The sequence below is a fragment of the Hibiscus syriacus genome, unplaced genomic scaffold (assembly GCF_006381635.1).
Source record: "Hibiscus syriacus cultivar Baekdansim isolate YM2019G1 unplaced genomic scaffold, ASM638163v2 tig00111832_pilon, whole genome shotgun sequence".
In the NCBI taxonomy this organism is placed as follows: Eukaryota; Viridiplantae; Streptophyta; class Magnoliopsida; order Malvales; family Malvaceae; genus Hibiscus; species Hibiscus syriacus.
In genome coordinates, this window is record NW_024063190.1 from 144,400 (window position 1) to 155,295 (window position 10,896).

A 10,896-nucleotide genomic window follows, 5' to 3' on the forward strand; every position below is an offset into this window, starting at 1 on the left:
TTATGCAAGTGTAGCTCTTACTTTCCTATCTGCTCCAAATGACTGCAGTTAAAAAGAACAAATAAAATTCTGTTAGAATCATCGACTAACCGGAAACAACAGTTGCCACTTGGTATGAGCCAACGACCAATTCGTTTCAACCAAGATAATTTCCTACTCCATACAACATTATATATAGAGGCAAAATGCACACACAATAGAATTGGGTCTCATGTACCGTTCAGTCCAGTGAAGTTTCCTCGTCTATAACCAAGTATAGCTTGGTTAAGCATATTCAGTTAACAATACAAACCTATTACCTCTATATTCATGTTAGCCACATGACCGACGAAAGAATTCAGTCATGGTTCCTACCTACTATCTTCAACATTATTTTCAAAGCATCTAGGGTCATCTTAAACAAAACCATGAAAACCAAAATTGAAAGGGATCAACATAACATTTTCCCCATGTACAAAGAAGCCTACTAGCTTTCATTGGGTGACTTCTTGCCCATTTTCCAAGAACTTGGAATGAAATAAATGGGCTTAGACTAGTTTGGGTTAACTAATTTTTCAAAATAGATTTGGCAAAGCTCTACATTTGAAGGATGTCATTCTTATCTGATAGCAATTTTACTTCGAAAAGAAAAGGACCAACTAAGGAACATATGCAAATATAGGAAGTAAAACGAAAGAACTTTTATTAATTATATGTTGTCATGGTCGGGGGAGAAGGACGAGGGGAAAGAAGAGAAAGCGATCGAGGAGGTGAAGAAGGAATTGGGGGAAATGCAAAACAAGGGTTAGGGATTGCTGAAGGATTGGGGATTATTACCTGAAGTATTAAATTGCACGTGAGGAGCACAGATTCATTAACCCATCAACCTTTGAAGACCCAGCAATGGTGTAGCCCATTTGAGCAGCCCAATGTTAAGATGCAGTAACAGAAATCAGTTAGAATTTGTGCCAGCTGCCTTATTAGATTCCATAGTACTATTGTATAAAAATAATGTACCTGAAAGGGATGAGTATGCTTGAATTACTGAATGAATTTCTGAATTCTTCAATCTTTTCTGCTTCTCTTCTGCAATCTTCCTTCTTTTTCAAATTCCTTCATTGCATTCATCACAAATTGGTATCTCAGAGCCAAATTTTTCCGGGCAAATCGTTACTGGAATGCCAAAGAAAAATCAAAGTATGACTGAAACACCAGAAATTTCAGCATTACAGAAACAACTGGAGGAGTTATGAAATTTGGTCAAGCAATCTCAGGATGACACATAGATTCCTAAATGGTGGGAGAATCAAGAAAATCGACTTTCTGCATTGGAATCCAGGATGGCCACTAATCAAGGGTATGTGGAAGAATTATTAAAGATTCTAACTGGTAGAAATGGAGAGCAAAACCAGTCTGATAATGAGCAGGTACAGTCCCCTAATGCTTCTAAAACAGAGGGAAAACAAATTGTAAAAGTCACAGTGCTTAATGATAAGACTAGGTTTACTTATAAACCGGATGAACCTGGAATTCTAAGATCCAAACCAGGGGATTTACCTAGTTTTAAGAATGATATAAACGCAGGAGAAAACAGTGCAGTCAGAAATAATATAGTTAGTTTGGAAGTGGATAGAAGAGGCAATGGAGGTTCTCATAATACTGCAGGGTTAATGTGGCATAGACCCAAGATCGAGCTACCTTTTTTTGAAGGAAATAATCCTAGAGGATGGATACAAAAATGCCTCAAGTATTTTTCTTTATGTAATATTGCAGAGGAACAAAAGGGGGAGGTGGCTACAATGTTTTTAATGGGGAAGGCAGAAATATGGTTCGATGGGTATATTATGCAGAAGCATCATGTGACATGGCATGAATTTGAGGTAGATCTTTGTCATAGATTCTGTGATAGGTCCTTTGCTGACATAGTTGAGGAATTATCAAAGTTAGTGCAGAAGGGATCAGTGGAGGAGTACCAGGACAAGTTTGAGGAATTACAGCCTCATATGCTGTTACAGAATCCTACTCTGGGTGAGGAGTTTTTTGTCTCTCTTTTTATTAGTGGGCTAAGAGAAGATATTAAGCACAGAGTTAAGGCTTTGGAACCAAAGACACTTTCTGAAGCTTGCAGACAAGCCAAATTGTATGAGCTTTCTGTGGAATATGAGAATAAAAGAGGGAGAGCAATTTTTAGAAACCCACCCTACCTAAACCCATTACCTATTGCTAAACCTAATTTACCACTTCCACAGCAGAAAAATTCAGCTAGTATGCCTCCAAAATAGAACCTATTGGATTACAGGAGATAAAACAATCTATGTTTTAAGTGTGGAGAGAAGTTCTCTCCAGGGCATCAATGTAAGACAAAACAATTGAATATGATGATTGAAGAAGAACCTGTTCTATCCACAGAAACTTTATCAAATCAGTCAGATCAGGAAGTGCTACAACAAGAGGAGAGCCTAGAAATTTCTATGAATGCTATCACTGGGTGTATTGGTCATAATACACTCAGAATTCAAGGCACTATTTTAGGCAGACCACTGAACATATTAATTGACAGTGGTAGCACCCACAGTTTCTTAACACCTCAGTGGGCTGATGCAGGGATTCAGGTGACTATACCATATCCTTTAGCTATTACAGTGGCTAATGGACAACAGCTTTACAGTGCAGCCATGTGTAACATGGTGGAATGGCAAATGCATGGACATTCTTTTATTCATGATTTTAGACTTCTTCAATTGGGGGGAAGTGATATGGTCCTAAGTGTTGATTGGATGAAGTTATTCAGCCCTATCTTGATGGACTTTAACAAACTGACACTCAGTTTTGTACATCAAGATGAACAGATTGTCATACATGGACAACAACCCTCAAGTTTTTTGCAACAGATTTCAGGAGCTACACTATTGAAGATGACAGTTTCAAATTCTGCTCTATTGGGATATGTTGTTTTACTGACTATGGCAGAAAGTTCAAGTCCTATTCCTACAGCTATTCAACCATTATTGGAGAAGTACAATTATATTTTTACTGAGCCTAAGGGTCTTCCACCTACAAGAACCCATGATCATGCTATCACCTTAAAGTATGATTCTATGTCTGTTAATTTAAGGCCTTACAGATTCCCTCATAACCAAAAAGCTGAAGTGGAAAAACATATTGCTACTATGTTGTCTTCTTCTATTATACAACACAGCAAAAGTCCTTTTGCTTCTCCATGTCTTCTAATTAAAAAGAAGGATGGTATCAAGGATAAATTTCCTATTCCTGTTGTTGAAGATTTATTGGATGAGCTACATGGGGCTGTCTATTTTTCAAAGATTGATCTAAGGTCTGGTTACTGGCATATCAGAATCAAGGAGGGGGACATTTATAAAACAGCATTCAGAACTCATCAGGGCCATTATGAATTTAAGGTAATGCCATTTGGTTTAACTAATGCTCCTGCAACATTTCAGGCTTTGATAAATGAATTATTTAGTTCATTCCTTAGGAAGTTTGTTTTGGTGTTTTTTGATGATATATTAGTTTACAGCAGCTCTATAACAGATCATGTTCTGCATTTAAAATTGGTTTTGGATATTTTGCAAAGTAATCAGTTATTTGCAAAGATGTCTAAGTGTTTCTTTGGCCAGACCCAAGTAGAATACTTGGGACATATTATTTCAGCTGCTGGGGTTGCTACTGATCCTAGTAAGGTCGAAGCAATGAGAAATTGGCCCTTGCCTAAATCCTTAAAATCATTGAGAGGATTTTTGGGATTGACATGCTGTTATAGAAGCTTTATCAGAGATTATGCTGATATTAGTAAACCTTTGAATCAGTTGTTAAAGAAGGACTGTTTTAAGTGGAACAGTGCAGCTTTGACTGCTTTTGAAGAGCTTAAGAAAACTATGTGTCTTGCACCTGTTCTAGCCCTACCAGACTTTACTAAAAGTTTTTATTTGGAAACTGATGCCAGCTCTGGAAGCATAGGGGTTGTTTTATCTCAAGATGGCAGACCTATAGCATTTCTAAGTAAAGCTCTCAGTCCAAGACATGCTGCTCTATCTATTTATGAGAGGGAATACCTTGCTATTTTATTAGCAGTTTCCAAATTGAGACACTATTTGGAAAGCAAGCCTTTTATCCTTAAAATCATTGAGAGGATTTTTGGGATTGACATGCTATTATAGAAGCTTTATCAGAGATTATGCTGATATTAGTAAACCTTTGAATCAGTTGTTAAAGAAGGACTGTTTTAAGTGGAACAGTGCAGCTTTGACTGCTTTTGAAGAGCTTAAGAAAACTATGTGTCTTGCACCTGTTCTAGCCCTACCAGACTTTACTAAAAGTTTTTATTTGGAAACTAATGCCAGCTCTGGAAGCATAGGGGTTGTTTTATCTCAAGATGGCAGACCTATAGCATTTCTAAGTAAAGCTCTCAGTCCAAGACATGCTGCTCTATCTATTTATGAGAGGGAATACCTTGCTATTTTATTAGCAGTTTCCAAATTGAGACACTATTTGGAAAGCAAGCCTTTTATCATCAAAATTGATCATGAACCTCTAAAATACTTATTGGAGCAGAAACTAACTACTGTTATTCAGAAAAAAGGGCTGACAAAGTTATTAGGATTGGATTATTCTATCCAATACAGAAAAGGTAAATCAAATGTTGTGGCTGATGCCTTATCCAGATAATGGGAAGATCAGGGTCAGTGTCTTGCTATGGGAACTACCCTAATCATTCCTACTTGGGTTCAAGATGTGGAGGACAGTTACAAAGAGGATTTATTGGCTACTGAGTGGATTTCCATTCTAACTGTGAATCCTACTGCTGATCTTAAGTGGAAGTTTTCCAAAGGAATTCTCAGATTTCAAGACAGGGTTTATATTGGTACTAATGGTTCTCTTAGATTACAGATTCTTCAAACTCTACATGACTCACCTCATGGAGGTCATTCAGGAGTTCAGGCCACTTATCAGAGAATTAGAAGTTATTTTTACTGGCCTAAGCTTCAGGCTATGGTGGCTACTTATGTTAGAGCTTGTACAATATGCCAACAAACTAAAGTGGAGCATGTTGCTAAACCTGGTCTACTTCAACCATTACCTATTCCTCAACAGGCTTGGGAGGTAATCACTATGGATTTTATAGAGGGCTTACCTACTTCTTTGAAGAAGAATTGTATCTTGGTGGTTGTTGACAAGTTCACCAAGTACAGTTATTTTTTGGCTCTATCACATCCTTATACGGCTACTGAGGTTGCTAAGATGTATTTGGACAATATTTATAAGCTTCATGGCCAGCCTAAAGTGGCCATTTCAGACAGGGATAAAACTTTCACTAATCTCTTTTGGAGAGAACTAATGAAGCAGCTGGGTACTAAGACCCTATTCAATACTGCTTATCACCCAGAAATTGATGGACAAACTGAAAGGGTGAATCAGTGTCTTGAACAATATTTAAGGGGTCTGTGTTTTTTCCAACCAAAGCAGTGGGCTAAATGGTTGTCACATGTAGAGTGGTGGTATAATACCACCTATCATACAGCCCTAAAATTAACACCATTTCAAGTCTTATATGGCTACCCACCCCCTACAATGGTGTGGCAAACAAATTCATCAGTGCAATCTGTTAGTGACCTAATGCAGACTAGAGGGGATATTCGAAGGCTAGTCAAGTTACAATTAGAAAATGCAGCTAATAAAATGAAACAGAAAGCTGATAAGAAGAGATCTGAGAGAACTTTTACAGTGGGAGAAGCAGTGTACCTGAAATTACAGCCTATCGCCAAACATCATTGGCTCTGCAAAAAAACCTAAAGTTAGCAGCATGATTCTATGGCCCTTATAAAATTACATAAAAGATTGGTGAGGTTGCTTACCGTTTGGAATTACCAGAGACATCCAAGTTACATCCGGTTTTCCACGTGAGCCTTTTGAAGAAGCATATTGGCGAATCAACAACTTTTTCTACAAAACCTCCTGAAATGAATGAGGAAGGTCGATTAGAATTGAGCCTTCTCATATCATGGGAAGAAGGATCGTCAACAGGAACCAAAAACCTGTGACTCAACTGTTGGTGCGATGGACGAACCTGGACGAATCCTGTGATACTTGGGAGGACTATACCGTTCTTCGGGGACAGTTTCCCAACTTTGATCCTTGGGGACAAGGATCTGCTCCAGCGCTGGGTATTGTCATGGTCGGGGGAGAAGGACGAGGGGAAGGAAGAGAAAGCGATCGAGGAGGTGAAGAAGGAATTGGGGGAAATGCAAAACAAGGGTTAGGGATTGCTGAAGGATTAGGGATTATTACCTGAAGTATTAAATTGCACGTGAGGAGCACGGATTCATTAACCCATCAGCCTTTGAAGACCCAGCAACGGTGTAGCCCATTTGAGTAGCCCAATGTTAAGATGCAGTAATAGAAATCAGTTAGAATTTATGCTAGCTGACTTATTAGATTCTATAGTACTATTGTATAAAAATAATGTATCTGAAAGGGATGAGTATGCTTGAATTACTGAATGAATTTATGAATTCTTCAATCTTTTATGCTTCTCTTCTGCAATCTTCCTTCTTTTTCGAATTCCTTCCTTGCATTCATCACAAATGTTTCCTACCTCAACGCCCAAACCTTTAGCGTACACATCAGTGAAGAGTTGAGTGGATTCAGGCACTGGATTTTCCTGGAACAAAGAAAGGAGAAAGAACCAATGTTGGAAACATTACACTGACAACCAGACAAAATTTCTAAATGATATTATAATTAAAAAAAAATACATACATATGAACTTAAATACAATCATCTAAAATCAGAATCACAAAATGAAAATGAAGACAGCAAAAATTGTCTTACCTTAGCTTGAGCAACTGCATCGTCTACCTCTTTCCTTACTTCCTTCTCAATGTCCTGAAAATTTTCCGGTTGTTTTAATATGTCTATCGCAACAAATGTCTACAAAATTTCATTACTGATAGTTTCATAAATGAACTCAAGTTAAAAATACCTTCAACTCTTTCTCGGTAGCTAGGTCATGCGACAATATTAGCTTCCTAATTCTTTCAATCTTATCACGCTCCTAGAAACATCGCATCTAGAATGTTAGTTTTGGATTCACTTGATTAAAATACAACATGAAATATCTAACATTTAACAAACGAATCCCTGAAAACGTAATGTGGTTGAACAACCTGTCTAACACCAGTAATCTCACCATGGGTTCGATAGGTGCTTCCAGGATCAGACATGGAATGACAGTGATACCTATAAGTGTCCATTTCAAGAATCTGCATATAAACAGCATGAATTAATATAAATTAATTATGCAAAAAATTATTCAAATAGTTTAAGATTTCCCAAAGGAAATAGCAACATGTAAAAAAAATTCATCAAGTAATTAGATAGAATGCAAATGTGCAATCATTCCATCAATACCACTCCAATTGTCATGACTTATAAGCCTACAAAATTAGGAGTCATATCATTAGGCATCTTGTAGAAAGAAGTTTCCACAGCTTTAACTCCAATTTAAGTAGATTACTTTAAGCTTTCAGGTTGTAACTCTGAAAGCGAGTAGCATAGGGGGTATAATCGAGCCGAGCCGATGTTTTGCCAAGTTTGATCCAACTTAACTCTAAAACTCAATACTTGAAGCTCAACTGAGCTTCCTTTTTATGCTTGATCTTTGCTCGCATGTTACTCAATCAGCTAGGGGTCAGTTAGATAGTCTCAATTAGGCAACTCAAAACAACAATACGTACATTTTAGTTAAATTCATAATCTCATAGAAAAGTAAGTTTTTTACTAAAAGTCTGAAATTATGAACCCAATGAAGCTATGAATTTAATTAACGAAAAACTGCTAGACAATCATTAGCAAGGTACACATGCCCATCCCAAAGGTAACAAGTGTCCTGCATAGTCTAGTCTGTTATATGCAGATCTCTTGTATTTTAGTACTTCTGAAATCCAATCTCAGGGAGTAACCTGCCAATCTTAAGGCTTGGGATGCAATACAAACATAATATTGCATTATATATCAAGATACAATTATCACACTCCAAATTTTATAGATCAATGCCGTAAAAACAGACTGAAGAAAGCATGATATACCAACAAAGAGTTCTATTCTCTAGCTTGTTGCTCAAATGTTGTAAACCAACTATCGTTAATCAGAAACATGTATCTTCTCAGTCAAAGTGTAGAACAGAAATAATAACATATTCTCTAGGTGTAGTAACTACAGAGAAAAATTGTGCTTCTTAAGCTGAACAAAAGGTTTTTGCTATGTCGACCGTTGGATTGGGTGGCTGAGGTCGGTCGGATCTGAAGAGAGAGTGATGCAGTTTGGGCGTTTGGGTAAGCGCAGGAAAAAGTAAATGGGAAGAATTAAAAAAAAAAGTGTATTTTCTATGTTCGGAATTTTCGTGTGATTGGTGTATTTTGAATTCGTTTCTAAATATGTATTTGTGTTTCCAAATCATTGTGTATTTTAAGTACCAAAGTAAACTTATTCGGATTATGTAATCTAATTAAAATTAATTAGTTTTATACAAAACCTTGTTTCAATTAAAAGATTATATATCTCATAATTTAATAAAATGGGAGTTATATTTTAGGATGATTTAGACGATGAGAAACTTAAAGATTTATTTATGATTATCTTTCCTTTAGTGTGAGTAGAAAATCACAAAGCGATTCTCTCTATCTCCTCTTTTATTGCAAAGAGAAACATATTTATTTTTTTATGTCGTCTGATATCGTATGTGACGTAATAATATCAGAAATAAATAATCTTCTCTTACTACGCTTTACTTTGTGTATGGACTAACTCTTTGAACACATTTGTTGTATCATAAAAATGTAGGTAATTTTTTTAAGTTTGTTCCTTTTGTTATAAGTTTGAATCGATACTAATGAATTAGAGTTATATAGTTTCTTTTATTAATCTGGGGTAAATACAATATATTATCTATTTAAAGATAACTCTTAATCATTTGACATTAAATGCTCATACTCCTAACATTTCTGGTGCTCGAACTCAAGATTTCGAGTAATAATAACAGTTCTTTTTTTACCGAGGTTGCTTGGTTTGTGTTAAAGTTATATAGGGTTTTTTTTTTTTTGAAAAATAGAGTTATAGAGTTAGGTTGATATAAATTGCATATATAGGGCACAAGGTTGTTTTTGTGTTGTGCTTTCTAATCTTGTTGACCTTCTCTCTCACTTTTGGTCTAGTGGCTTTTTATGGAACTCGACTGTATCTATTTCTTCATTAACTAAATTTTAATTGTTTTTATTGTTTATTAGTTGGGTAAAGTATACAAATGATCCTTCAACTATAAGATATTACTTCATTAAGTCCCTCGACTATTAAAAATTATAAAATAATCTTCTGACTATAGAATATTGCTTTATTAAGTTCCTCGACTGTTAAAGGTTACAAAATGGTCACCCGACTATTCATTATGTTCCAACTCATCCTTTTATCGTTAAAAAATTAATGATTGTCTAATCTTGACGTTAACATGAAGATTGAGATATGATAGTCGTTTGAGATTATGTGATCATATTTTATCATATCACAATAAGTAAGTTAACATTCAACCTAGAATACTGTCAATTTTTAATGGAAAATGACGAGTTTGAAACATAATGAATAGTCAGATGACCATTTTGTAACTTTTAATAGTAGATAGACTCAACAAAACAACACTCCATAGTCATACGATCATTTTGTAACTTCTAATAATCAAGGGGCTTAATTAAGTAGTACCATGTAATGGGGGACCATTTCTGTAATTTGCCCGTGTATATATATATATATTTGTACTTTACCCTTATTGATTATGAGATGACTAGAAGTAAAGTTGTTGAGGACGTTGCAACAAAGAAATCAAAACAAAATAGAGAGCCTGTAGTGGTTTTAAGTAATAAAAATATATTTTTCTATTTTTATCATAATTTAAACCAATATATTTTTTATTATAATATAAAAAAAATTTAAATATTATTTTAATATATACTTTTAACTTAAAACATCAAGATCATCTATTTTCTTAAAATCAGTTATTTAAAGTTTAATTTTATATAAATCAGACTTAATAAACTTGTACTCCTAATTGGACTAGACATAACAAAACAAAAAAACAGATAGAGATATCTTTTCTAGTCCATGAATTGTATATTATGATTTCTATAAAAATACGTGTACAAATAGTACATGATCTAATAAATATCTTTTCAAAATATCTTTTAACGACCCGTTTTAAAAAAAGAATAGTATAATTGTTAAATTTAAATAATTTTGAAAATCCAAGACCAATCTCATATCTCATTTTATATCATTTTAAATTTTATAAATTATAAAAAAAACACATTATTGAATAATAAATTAAAATTTTAACTCTAAAAATGGTTTTTAAACATAAAAGTTAATTTTTTAGTTTTTACAATTTTTTATAGCTTTTACACTAAACCAACAATAAAACAAACAAATCGAAGATAAGTTTGAACGGTCTAAGTATTTATCAAAAGCAGACGGCCAGCTTCAACTAAAGGATAGAACAGGTTTTGACTTCAGGGATTAAAGGATGAGTCTCCGAATAAATAGGTTCAATAGAATTATAGAAAATCATTTTTTTTTCATCCTAACCATTACTTATTTCTACATATTTTGCACAAAAAAGGGAGAAAAATACCAAAATTCGATGATTCGGATATTCGATCAAATGCGAATAAGTAAAGCTAAATATTAGCCAAAATCAGAAACTCATGGGTTAAAATAATATGGATGAATGGATAATGAACATACGTGTCATGTAGTACACCAGAAAGAAATATATGATGTTACCTCCTATGTACAGTACACGACAGTGGCTCAAATACCACCACCAACTTACACAGATTTAACTCTATTTCTTTA

At 34.8% G+C, this 10,896-nt stretch overlaps 1 protein-coding gene across 1 annotated transcript; it reads right to left on the reverse strand.

Annotated features, from left to right (window-relative positions):
- Positions 1-7,301, reverse strand: LOC120171284 (pyruvate dehydrogenase E1 component subunit alpha-1, mitochondrial-like). The gene is made up of 5 exons (XM_039179010.1): positions 7,164-7,301; positions 6,980-7,051; positions 6,829-6,882; positions 6,593-6,658; positions 1-42 (listed from the first exon to the last, which is right to left on the reverse strand). Exons 1-5 carry the CDS (start codon positions 7,263-7,265, stop codon positions 1-3), a joined length of 336 nt encoding a protein of 111 aa, XP_039034941.1. The 5' UTR covers positions 7,266-7,301.
- Positions 7,302-10,896: the final 3,595 nt, after the last annotated feature.